Source organism: Babylonia areolata, chromosome 5 (genome assembly GCF_041734735.1).
Source record: "Babylonia areolata isolate BAREFJ2019XMU chromosome 5, ASM4173473v1, whole genome shotgun sequence".
In the NCBI taxonomy this organism is placed as follows: Eukaryota; Metazoa; Mollusca; class Gastropoda; order Neogastropoda; family Buccinidae; genus Babylonia; species Babylonia areolata.
The window spans coordinates 53,651,444-53,663,943 of NC_134880.1; the positions used below are offsets into that span (position 1 = coordinate 53,651,444).

The 12,500-nt window shown below is 43.3% G+C and overlaps 1 protein-coding gene across 4 annotated transcripts in view; it reads right to left on the reverse strand.

Annotated features, from left to right (window-relative positions):
• The window catches only part of LOC143282178 (putative amine oxidase [copper-containing]), a 25,362-nt gene that overhangs the window by 8,700 nt on the left and 4,162 nt on the right, over nucleotides 1–12,500 (reverse strand). For all 4 annotated transcript variants that reach the window (XM_076587747.1, XM_076587746.1, XM_076587748.1 and 1 more), the window contains exons 3-8: nucleotides 11,780–11,930; nucleotides 4,453–4,607; nucleotides 3,445–3,694; nucleotides 2,955–3,183; nucleotides 959–1,236; nucleotides 275–490 (exon numbers count right to left, since the gene is read on the reverse strand). In XM_076587747.1, the coding sequence (XP_076443862.1) occupies nucleotides 275–490; nucleotides 959–1,236; nucleotides 2,955–3,183; nucleotides 3,445–3,694; nucleotides 4,453–4,607; nucleotides 11,780–11,930 (1,279 nt within the window). The remainder of the gene's footprint in view (nucleotides 1–274; nucleotides 491–958; nucleotides 1,237–2,954; nucleotides 3,184–3,444; nucleotides 3,695–4,452; nucleotides 4,608–11,779; nucleotides 11,931–12,500) is intronic.

Sequence of the window (12,500 nt, forward strand, 5' to 3'; positions counted from 1 at the left end):
ATCAGCTACAAGAAGTTCATTTTTATTCACACACTCCCAGTCCCCACTTATTCACTGTCACCGTTTTGATGCCCACCAATCAAGAATCACTAATATTGAGTGGTAAGTGTGGAAAAAAACTATCCAAACAAACTTAGGTCTTTTGTGAGAAAAGGAGAAGACGCCAAGCAGTTTAGCGTCTTAGTCATCACAAAATATATGATTACCTTGCCATCTTTTTCAAATTAACTTTCCCACGCCAGTGAACGGTGACGACTCGCTGTACGATACTCACCTGTCTGAGCCGGACCTGCTCCTCACTGATGTCCAGTGTCTCGTACCGATTGGACGTTCCACCAATGTCAAGGTCGGCTTTAAAGTTAAACAAGTGGTGGTGGAGGTTGCCGATGATCCTGTCGTTGAGACGGAATCCATAAGGGTCCTCCTCTGGGTGGTAGAAGGTGGACGTAATGTACCCCGTGGAGATGGCCCTGCACTCTATGGCACCACTCTTGAAAAAAAAAAACAAAAAAAACGTTTTGTACAAAATGGCAGTGAACCATCCTTGAAGTTCATGAACATTGTGAACACCTTAGTTTGTGGGGACACATTTCTGCATTATTCTACAGAAAATCAAACGGTGTGAAGATCATTTAAAAGGATTTTCTCCAACTCACATTTTAAGATGCAGAGGGAATCAGAAAATGCATTTCGTGATTTAAGGGCTGGAAAAAGTACAACAGTACATGAAATTGAAGTAAGATAGAGACAGAGAAATACAGACATAAAATCAGGAATAAGCAATGCTTTGTTTTATTTTTGTATTTACAAAACACACACACATTCACGCATGGATGCACATAAACACACAAACACACACATACACACACACATACACACATGCACATGAACACACACACACACACACACACACACACACACACACACACACACACACACACACAATCATTCCGCTCACCTGATGAAAGACGAAGTCGACAATGTAATCATAATTGATGATGGTGAGAATGGAGCGCACAACCAGGACAGAGTCTGACATGCCCCCAAAGAAAGCACCTTGTTCACGTGAGTAGGACAAGTGTCTGCGGAGAGGAACGCCCGTGTTCTGTTCAAACACACACTGGGCACGTGCAAGTGTGGTGGGCTCCGTCATCCCTTCTCCAAAGAAGGACACGTTCAGAAACGTGGCGCCCTCTGGGCAGTCGACTCCTGGGATGAGAGACTTGGAGTGTGTGCCTGAAACATGAAGTGATTCAAAAACCAATGCACATTGACAACACGTTGCTATTTCACGACAAATAGAATGTCAAAATTACAAACAACGTGCATGCATATATTCATTTATAAACACAAACACAAACACAAAGGTAATCATGAACACTGCCAGAACCACCACACAATCCTCCCCAGTAAAGGTAATCATCAACACTGCCAGAACCACCACACAATCCTCCCCAATAAAGGTAACCATCAACACTGCCAGAACCACCACACAATCCTCCCCAGTAAAGGTAATCATCAACACTGCCAGAACCACCACACAATCCTCCCCAATAAAGGTAATCATCAACACTGCCAGAACCACCACACAATCCTCCCCAATAAAGGTAATCATGAACACTGCCAGAACCACCACACAATCCTCCCCAGTAAAGGTAATCATGAACACTGCCAGAACCACCACACAATCCTCCCCAATAAAGGTAACCATCAACACTGCCAGAACCACCACACAATCCTCCCCAGTAAAGGTAATCATCAACACTGCCAGAACCACCACACAATCCTCCCCAATAAAGGTAACCATCAACACTGCCAGAACATCCACACAATCACTGTGATCATTCATGCAAGCAAAATAATGTTCAAAATGACTGTGTACAAAGTACAGCCATGAGGAGATTGCTGAAGAACAGGTTGGATTCTGCAAAGGCAGAAGTACCGTCAAACAGATCTTTAACCTGCATATCTTTTGTAAAAGAAAACAACAAAAAACACCTCCAACACCAAAGGGAATTCTAACACACCACCATCCAGCGACAATATTCGAATGTCACCAGTGTGGCACTCACACAGAGTGCTATTAGAAAGTGGTTCCATTCTTTGGTTGGTGTTCATCAGGGATGCCTTCTATCTCCAAGGTTATTCCTGGAACACATCATGACTGATGGGTTTGAAGCTCATGTCAACATAGTTAGAATTGGAGGAGAGAACCATCACGAACCTTCCTTTTGCAGATAACATCAATCGCTTGGCAGGTTGTGAACACGAACTCGACCAGCTTATAATATCCAGAAGTTATGATGGGGAAATCAGTGCCATAAAGTCCAAGTTGATGACCTACCACAAAACCACCATAACTGCTGGTATATCTTATCCATGTGCAAGTGCATTAGCCATCAAGCAGCTCACTGGACCTTATGAATATCTGCTGACATCAGTTCATAAAGCCACACTTGTGTGGCCATGTAACGAGATGGCCTTGTTAAAACAACCTTCTAGTGAACTGTTGACAAAGGGAGATGGAGGGGAGACAGAAAAAATACCATGGTCTGTCAACATTGCAAAATGGACAGGAAATCCATTTGCAGAGACCAATGTTTGACACACATCCGACAGACCTGAATAAAACCGGTGAACATTTCTTCTGTGTGGCGCACCAATGATTCTTCACAGAGATGAGGGAGAAGAAGAATTAATATTTTCTGGAAAGGAGGGTCAGTGACTTTAACTGCAGAAAGCAAGTGCATAGCCTCAGGTTGTCTGAACTTCTTCCTACTCTTCCAATATCTGCCATGTTTCTGACGTGTCATTATTTCTGATGCCAGGAGCGAAATACAAGAAATGTGCTTCAGTTGTTGGGCCTCTGTGTTCAGAATTGTGCTGCTGCTGCAGCTAGTGATGATCTGTTATAACGACGACGATTCGCGCTATCTTCACTGCCCCCAACTCACCAATCAGTGCCCCACTGTCCACAAAGTTGGTCACACGCTGCATGGGATTAAATCCAGCGTAGAAGACAGCGATCTCAGACACCCCAAGCTCATAGGCGATGCGGTCTCCCTGGAAACGGACATCGTACACCTGAGGTCCGGTGAAGGCGGACAGACGGATGTCAAAGTCCCAGTGCAGGTAGCGGACATGGCGGTGATGGATGCTGTAGCGTTTGCCGTCCGGTTCCATCTGTGAACACGGTCATACAGAGAATCTGATGGTGACGAAGGAGGGGAACAGAGTAAACGATCCAGAACAAAGAAGAAGAAAAACGGGAAAGAGACCAGTTTCAACAATGGGAACACCACGACTAAGTTAAGACTTCACATTTATATATATATGTGTGTGTCTGTGTCTGTTTTGTGTTCGATTTTGTTTCACCACAAAACAAAATTTTCGAAATATTCCAGTGATTTCGGCCTGGGCAGTGTATAAGGAATTAAAAGTGACCTGCAGAGGGGGTCTCTTTGGAGGATCTGGTGCAGGTGTTCCCCTCAGCCTCTGGGTGGACGTCAGGTCCGGGCTGTTGTGGACATAGTCCACACGGGTCTTGTTGGTGGAGGGGTCATTGGCGTACTTGTCAGCCAGGTCGTCCAGTGAGCTGTACATCGTGCCTGAGTACCACACCTGTTCCACGCTCCACTGAGTCACGTCACTGCCGTCCAAGTTCATCAGAAAGCCAAAGTCCAGAGGGTGAAGTCTGCAAAGATAACCCCGTTTTGTTCGTCAATGCTCAGCTCTTCCCTTCCCTGCCTTTACGTGTTCCTTTATTACGGATATTTTATTCATAATTTTATGTAACGATTTTCAAGTTGCAGTGTCTACACATGCTATGTAACCAAAAGTGAATTCAATTCCATAGCAATGTTTGTTTCTAGCTGTTTATTTCACTATAAACATGATAAGCTCTTTGCATTTCTCAAATATGTTACAATGTTCTCACATATGTTTTCATCAGCTGCTTACTGGAGAACATTACCACATTCATACAACAGATAAGATAATGTCGTGTTCATCATGACTGCAAACTATTGCAAGAAGGTGAATCCATAAACCAGCTTAAGTACTAATGTTGATGAATTGTTAGGGTTCTAATCTAAAATCATCACAACTGAATGTCGCCAGATATACAGCCACGGAAGAAAAATGCTTCCTGTTTCAATGTTGAAACACATCAGCAACAGCAATGTGGGCAGCGTCGCTTCCATTCGTAACATCTTACACGAACCTGCTGGCCTTTCTGACACAAAACACGGTCTGTTGTCCAAGAGTCTGTATCTGTTGTGCACCAACCGGCTCTCATTTCCTCCATCCATTTCAAACTCTAATCCCAGCATACCCCCCTCTACCAACCCCCCCTCTGTCCGCACACACGTGTCAGGCATATGTGTCCATACAGGGAAACAATTCAGGCAGTAAAGAAGAGAACGCCAACACCACAACTAACCACATACGTACGTGTAGTATTCAGTCTTGTAGTTGGCCAGCAACCAGATCTGTCGGGTGGTCTGCTGGATCAGCTGGGTACCCACAGGAGCTGGGTAGGTGGTCAGACACTTGTCGCCACAGTCAGTGAACTTGCCTCCGTAACTCTCCATCAGAATGTGGCCGACCTGAATTGTATCATCATTATCATCAAATCGTCATTACCATCATCATCTCATATATCATGATCATCGTCGTCATCAGATGGATACTTATATGGCGCCTATCCAGGCTCTAAGGGCATTACAAACACAGAATCATTTTCAAAACTTGACGCCTACCTGGGGTTGTATTCAAGAGAAAAAAAATTCCTCAAGGCAAGTTACCCTTGACATGGCAGGGTATCGCGGGTACAGTTTACCTTGAAGGTTTAGTTATCTTCGTACTCAAGACACACTGAGTGCACTCAGGCAGCTAACCAATAGTCTATGATTAAAAATCCCAGGGGTTCCCTTCTGCGCAAGCTCTTTTACTTTTCATCGCACCACAGCGGCAATGCATTGATGAGAGTCAGCAACTTGTCAAATCACAAACACAGACTACAAGATATTAGCTAAAGTTATATTTGAAAGATTGTGTCGTGATATCAGTAAACTGATTAATGAAGACCAAGTAGGATGTATCAAAGGTAGAAATATTTCAACAATTATTAGGTCCATTGATGATGTCATAGAATATTTAAATCATACTGGTAAATCTGGGTATCTGATTGCTCTGGACTACTGTAAGGCATTCAACTCTTTTTCAAGAGATTTTCTTTTTCAGGCTTTCAGGCGTTTTGGTTTTGGAAAACAGTTTATCAAATGAACACAAGTGCTAAATAATAAGACATTTAGCAGCATTAACCACGGAGGATGGGTATCAAAGACCTTCCCAGTAACATGTGGAATAAGACAAGGATGTCCGTGTTCCCCTATTTCTTTCATACTAGCTGTGGAATTACTAGCAATAAAATTTAGAAACAGCAACATCAAAGGTATAAACGTCCTATCTCCAGGCGACAAGAACGCTGAAATCAAAATAAAACAGTTAGTAGATGACAACACTTTTCATTCAAAAGAGGAAAGACATAATTGAGGCATCCAAAATACAGAATGCCATTGCAATTTTCTCTGGCCTGTGACTATACAAAGATAAAACAAACGCTTCCCTTCAAGATAACTGAAAAAAATACAAGTTTTAGGAATTTACTTTCAGAATGCAACCAGAGCGAGAAACATTGAGGACAACTGGATAGGGAGAATTGAAACAACGAAAAAAAATTATCAAGTTATGGAGTAAAAGAGATCTAAGTATACCTGGTAAAATAGTCATCGCTAAAAGTATTACTAAGTCAATTCACATACATAATGCAGTCTATTTAACCCCCAGAAAAAGTACTTAGCATTATAAACAGAACCTTATATAAACTTATTTGGCAAAGAAGATATTCAAATAAAAGAACTTTTGAAAAAATTAAAAGAACGGTGATGGAAGGAGACCGTGCAGAAGGTGGGCTAAAAATGATAAATATAGTTAATTTTCAAAAAGCCTGCTATTTACAATGGGCTGGTAAAATATACTTCTCAAAAGGTAACTGGTGTTATATTCCAAAATGGTGTCTCCAAAGACTTGCAACAGGTGTAAGAGCTTTTGAAATAAACAGTCGCCCAACTGATAAAATGCTACAAACTATTCCAAATGAGTTCTGGAGAACAGTCCTAGAAAAGTATCTGGAATTTGAGAACTTATACACTAAAGAAGAGATCAGTGGACACAACTTCCATCAACACCACCTGTGGAACAACTCACTGATAAAATATAAAGGAAAAACTCTGTTCTTTCCCTAAATGGAAAGACAAAGGCTTAGAAAAAATCAGTGATATTTATGTAAAAATGATAATCGGCTTCTGAGTTTAGCTAAGGTACAAAATAAAGCTGGACAGATTTTGGCGGTCACACTTTTTGAGTATAATGCAGTAATTAACGCTACTCAAAATGACTGGATAATATGGATCCAGAGAAATAATATTGATTCTTACACCGACACGGAAATCCAGTGCGAGATTAGATTATTGTCTTCTACGTCATTTGATATAGTGAAAACAATTAACTCCAGATTATTGCAGAAGAGCAAAAGCGTAGAAAATAATGCAAATAAACCATGCGCCTCTACTTGCACGCATGACAACAAAAGAAATTAAACTAAGAGAATTGCAGTGGAAAATCTTGCATAATATATACCCTATCAATGATGTGATAAGAAACTCTAGGGAGAGCTGGACAGTACAAGGTCTTCAGAGAAGAAGCCCCCATCAGTCAAGTGTTTCGGCCCATAACTCCTTACACTCTAAGGGGGCTGGGCCGCACCGGGTCATGACTCCTGGATGCCCTTGTATTGCCGCCTTTTCTTTTCTGTTTTTCTGGTCCTCAGCAGGTTTGAACCTGCACCTCCAGGTTGGTCGCCACTTCAGGACTGAGTCACCTTTTCTGGCAGACGTTTTAACCACTGAGCCATCGTTCGCCTAGTTTGAGTACGGAAATTCAATCTTTATGAAGTTTACTTTCATTCCTCCTCGACCACAACCAGGTGAAACTCTTTTCTGCTGCTTCTGCTATTGCCTTGAGAGCCCATGTCCTCTCTCTGCCAGAAATCAACAGCTGTTTCATGAGGCTGTGGGCAGATGCACCCACAAACCCTCTTGCACCAATCTCTATGGCAAGGACTTTGGCTTGGAAGCCAGATTCTCTCAGGTTGCTGGCTGCGCTAGCATACTTCTCGGTCTTGTAGATGTGGGCTTCCTTCATTCTGCTTTCGTATGGCACAGTGAGCTCAATCAGAATCGCTTGGAGTGGAGTACTATTTCAGGTCTCATGCCGCTCATGCTGGTGATTTCCGTGTGTTTCTTCCCCTCTGGTAGGTCAGCTGTGCATTCCCAGTCTTCGGCACCATCACGCAGCCCGCGTTTCCATGCTTTGGAAACTTTGGATGCTGTTCCTGGCCAGACATTATTGCCTTCTGTCGAGCGGAACTCTACTGGAACTTCTGGTGGGGCTGGTGCTCCTTGGACAGTGCTCACCACGTGTGTAATTTCTTTAAGCACTTGGTTGTGCCTCCATGTTTACCGTCCTTGGCTCAACGCCACTTTGCATGAGCTGAGGACATGTTCCACTGTTTGTTTGCCATGGCAGAGTGGGCACGCAGGGCCATCTGCTTTCCCCCATTTCACCAAGTTTGTGTTCGAGGGAAGGAGGTCGTACACAGATCTTAGGATGAAGCTGATCCTCAGAGGGGCCATGTTTCACATGTCACTCCAGCTGAGGCTCCTTTGGAGTGCATTTTCCCCGTGTTGTCCACTGCCCCTGCTGGCCTTGCTGGACTGCCTTCTGGACTCTTTTGTCATCCTCTTCCTTCTTGATCTCCTGTATGATTATGTCTCTTTCTGCTTCCCCACCTTGCCTTGGACCACCATTCCATCTTTGTCGATCCCAGGCCCTGTCTGTTGGTTTGGGTGTGTCCTATTATTTCCTTCGTCTTAAGGCTTTCTTTCACTGCACTGACTGCCTCCCTAACTTTCCATTTTCTGCCAGTCTTCAGCTTGGGTTGGTTGGATCTCACAATACTGTCACCTGAGTCTTTGAGCATGCTGAGAAGTCTTGCCTTCCCTACCTTGTATTCTTCGACAAGGGACTTCAGAGGTAGCCTCAGCTTTGCTTGGCGACAGTAGAGTGCCATGTCAGTGAGACCAGGTGGGACACCAAGGTATTTGCGTGTGTACTCGTTGATCTTTGTCTCAATCAACTCGACTGTGCTACAGCTGATATCATATATCAGGAGAGGCCACAGGAGCTTTGGTATCAGCATGGACTGTAGGCACCACACTTTGTATTTGCAAGGAATGCCACACTGGTGTGTGATATGCAGGCCTTCTTCTGCTGTCTGCTTTGTTTCTTCCTATTTTGTGTCTTTCAGGGACTCATCATACCATCTTCAAAAGCTCTTGACTGGGTCATCTGACACTGTTGGAATGGCTTGGTTGGCTACAGTGAATGTGACCGTTTCAGCTACCTTTCCTTTACGCAGTGAGAGGCTCTGTGATTTCTTTGGTTTGAAGTTCATCCTGGCTGAGGCAAATAATATTGCTCGTTCAGCCGCTTCAGTATTTCACGGGTGTCATCCTCTTTTGTTGAAGGGACTGTTGTGTCATCCATGAAGACTTTCAAAGGAGGTATCTGGTATCCATTCCCTTCACTGAGGCCTTCAAGATCACTTCCATCGCCAGCACGAACAGGATTGGAGAAATTGCACAGCCCACGGTTATGCCCACTTCCAGATTGATCCAATCTGTCATATATTCCTTGGTGGTGAACCGCACTGAGAAGCCATGGAAGTACTTCTTCAGCATTTCCCTGATGTTCGTTGGGACATGGTGCATCTCGAGGGCCAGCTGGATCATCTCATGAGGAGCTGACCTGTATGCATTTGCCAGATCCAGCCATAGAACGTCAAAGTTCTTTTTCTCTGCCTTTGCTCTTTGCATTGCATCCCAAATCATTGTTGCATGTTCTACACAGCCAGGATCTCCTGGGATGCTGCCTTTCTGGACTGACACATCCAGATACTAATTTTCTGTGAGGTATTTTGCCTGTCTTGCAGCCATGACAGAGAAGAAGACTTTCCCTTCAACATTCAGGAGAGATATTTGTCTGAACAGGCCAATGGTACTTGAATTCTGCTCTTTCGGGATGTACACGCCATCAGCTATCATCCACTGGTCGCTGATCTTCAGGTTCGTCCATGCTGATCTTATCACTCTGTGGAGCCACTCAAGGACTTTGGGACATTTCTTATACAGGAAGTACAGTATTCCGTTTGGCCCTGATGACGATTTGGCCCTGGCTTTCTTGACCACTTTCTGTAAATTCTCAAGGGTTGGTGGTTTATATCTGAACTTCTTCTCTGGTTTCCAGGGATGAACCAAACACTTGGAATCTAGTGGTTTCTTGCTTTGCGGATCAGAATGTTTTCCTGAGGTGCTGTTCAAGTGTTTCTTTCTCCACTGTGAGTATCCCTGATATGAGCTGCTTGAACAGTTTCCTGGCGAACTGAAAGGGGTCTCGAAAGAAGCAGTCTTGTGTCTTCTTGTTGCTCCTTTTCTTCCTTGCTGATTCTGCTTTACTGGGGGCACTGTGCTTTACTTTCAGGTCTTTCCAAAGTTTTTGTATGCCCTGCCTTTCAAATTCTGAAGCTGTCTTCATCGTTTTCTTGAGCTTTCTTTTTGCGTTTCGGATGATTTCCATTTCTCGTTGTCGCCTGGCTTTTTGAGGTGTTCTTGTCTATGGTTCTTTTACTCCATAGGTTTCACGACAGGCTGCATACACGATATCTCCGTGGGTGGCTAACTTGTGTTCCAAAGTGCTCTTTCCTATCAGCGCATCACGTTTTCGAACTATTTTCTGGTCCAACTCTTCCCATTCCGTTTTTGCAGGTGGCAAGTTTAGTTTCTGGCATTTAGCTTCAAATCTTGCACAAATGATTCGTCTGAATTATCAGCGTGGATGTCTTTGGCACTGTGGTTTGAATCCTGGCCTTACTGCATAAGATGAAAGTAACGGACAGTAACAAATGCTCACTATGTCCAGATGAAGTAGACTTCATCGAACATTTCTTTTATTATTGTAGCCCAGTGCGAAGATTCTGAATGGAGACAAACCATTATTTAACTGGTTTGTTGGGGAAGCGAACCAAGCTGACATTAGAAAACAGTCTGTTTGGAGTTAAACATCGCGACCTATTTCTGAAATCTTATTGTACAATCAACGTAGTAATTTTGATTGCCAAAATGTGCATCAGCATAGCAAAGAAAACAAATTCATCTTCGCCTTTGTTTCTAATCTTCGAGCACCAGCTACTATATCGATCAGTTTTCGTCGACTGAACAAATTCAATTATAATAATAATTTATGTCAGATAATGAATGCCTTGAAGGGAAAATACAGTAAGAGGAAGTTACGGAACTCGTTCATCCCAGTCTCAGATAAACTATATCTTTTTATTGAATCAAGTGGACTGGTGCAGATAGTCAGTATTAATCGATTGCGCACACACAGATAATGCACGCTCGCGCATATATCCTTATACAGATACACATATTGACACACATAGGACACACACACACACACACACACACACACACACACACACACACACACACACACACACACACACGCACGCACACACGCACACACACACACACACACACACACACACACACACACACACACACACACACACACACAGGCACGCGCGCACACACACATACAAATACGATCAATACCTGAAAGAGGAAGAGAATGAATGAGTCATTACACAGGGTGTAACACACTGGCGCAAGAAAAAAAACCCTGACACGCATAATCTTACACCGATTAAAAAGTACAGAATTTGTCCATCAGTGGTATATCACACAGATAAAGAACTATGACTGAATGTATGTGGCTGGGAGAGTTCTTTTTTCTTTCTTTCTTTTTTTTTTTCTTCTTCTTCTATTGTTAGGTTTTGTTGTTGTTTTGTGAGTTTTTTTCGGCCATTGAAGAAAGACACGCGAAGAGCAGTAAAAAAAATAAGAAAAGAAAAGAAAAAAAGAAGAAAAAAGAGTGTGGCAATATGCTCCGTGATCTTGCATGAAATTGAGGGGGGAAAAAAGAAAGAAAAAAAGCGCTTTGAGCTATGAAAATTGGTACCAAGGCCAGATTTCATGGAAAAAAGCACACTCACTTCATTTAGTTCTGAAAATAATGGATGATGCAAAGATTTTTTTCTTTTTCTTTCACACCTGCATTCTATGTTTTCTTTTCTGATATACTTTGCACACTGTTAGTTTTAGAGATGCTGTTATTGTTATATCGAAAGGGCAGATGCTGTCTGATAAACTGTGCAGACCTATTCAAAAAACAAAAAATAGGTGGTGAGAGAGGTGTGTGTCTGGCGTGTGGAAGGGCTTTGAAGGGCAGGGGGGATGTGTGACAGTGTTAAAAGATCCTAAGAGGTGGGGGTCGAAAAGTAGGTTAAGCCGCCGATAACCCAGATATTCTGAAAAGCACCTTGTGTCAACTGAGGTGTCTCTATAAAATAAGAAACACACACACACACACACACACACACACCAACGGAAAAACACACACACACACACACACACACACACACACACACGCACGCACACACACACACACACACACACACACACACACACACACACACACACACACACACACACACGACATTTTTTAAAGGAAAAAAACAGGATGACCCTTCACTCACCTTCTGGTCAATCACGGGCATAAGAACGGAAAAAATGGCCGTGAATTCCACACCGCCCACAGGTCTAAAAGAGAAAGGTACTGGGTTTCTCCGCTGGGAATTGACAATCAGATCAGCATAGGTGGGTTTGGAGAGGGGTCCCACACGGTACCTGAGAAAAAATAACACATGTAGTTTCTGTTTCGTGTTGTATGTAAGGGAATGTAAATATTGCCAGGATTGTTCAATGGTAGATGATAACAAGAACAGAAACTTCTGCTCCATCCCTCATTAAGCCAGTTAAGTTACAATGTAAAGAAGCTGATGACGGTGATGATTATGATAAGAAACTCGACATCCATGTTGGGAGCAAACCAGAGAATGTATTGATTTTTCTTCCCAAGTTGAACTTGGTATTGTCGGACTAGCAGGCGAAGTGGAGTGATGGCCTAGAGGTAACGCGTCCGCCTAGGAAGCGAGAGAGAATCTGAGCGCGCTGGTTCGAATCACGGCTTAGCCGCCGATATTTTCTCCCCCTTCACTAGACCTTGAGTGGTGGTCTGGACGCTAGTCATTCGGATGAGACGATAAACCGAGGTCCCGTGTGCAGCATCACATAGCGCACGTAAAAGAACCCACGGCGACAAAAGGGTTGTTCCTGGCAAAATTCTGTAGAAAACTCCACTTCGATAGGAAAAACAAATAAAACTGCACGCAGGAAAAAATACAAAAAAAATGGGTG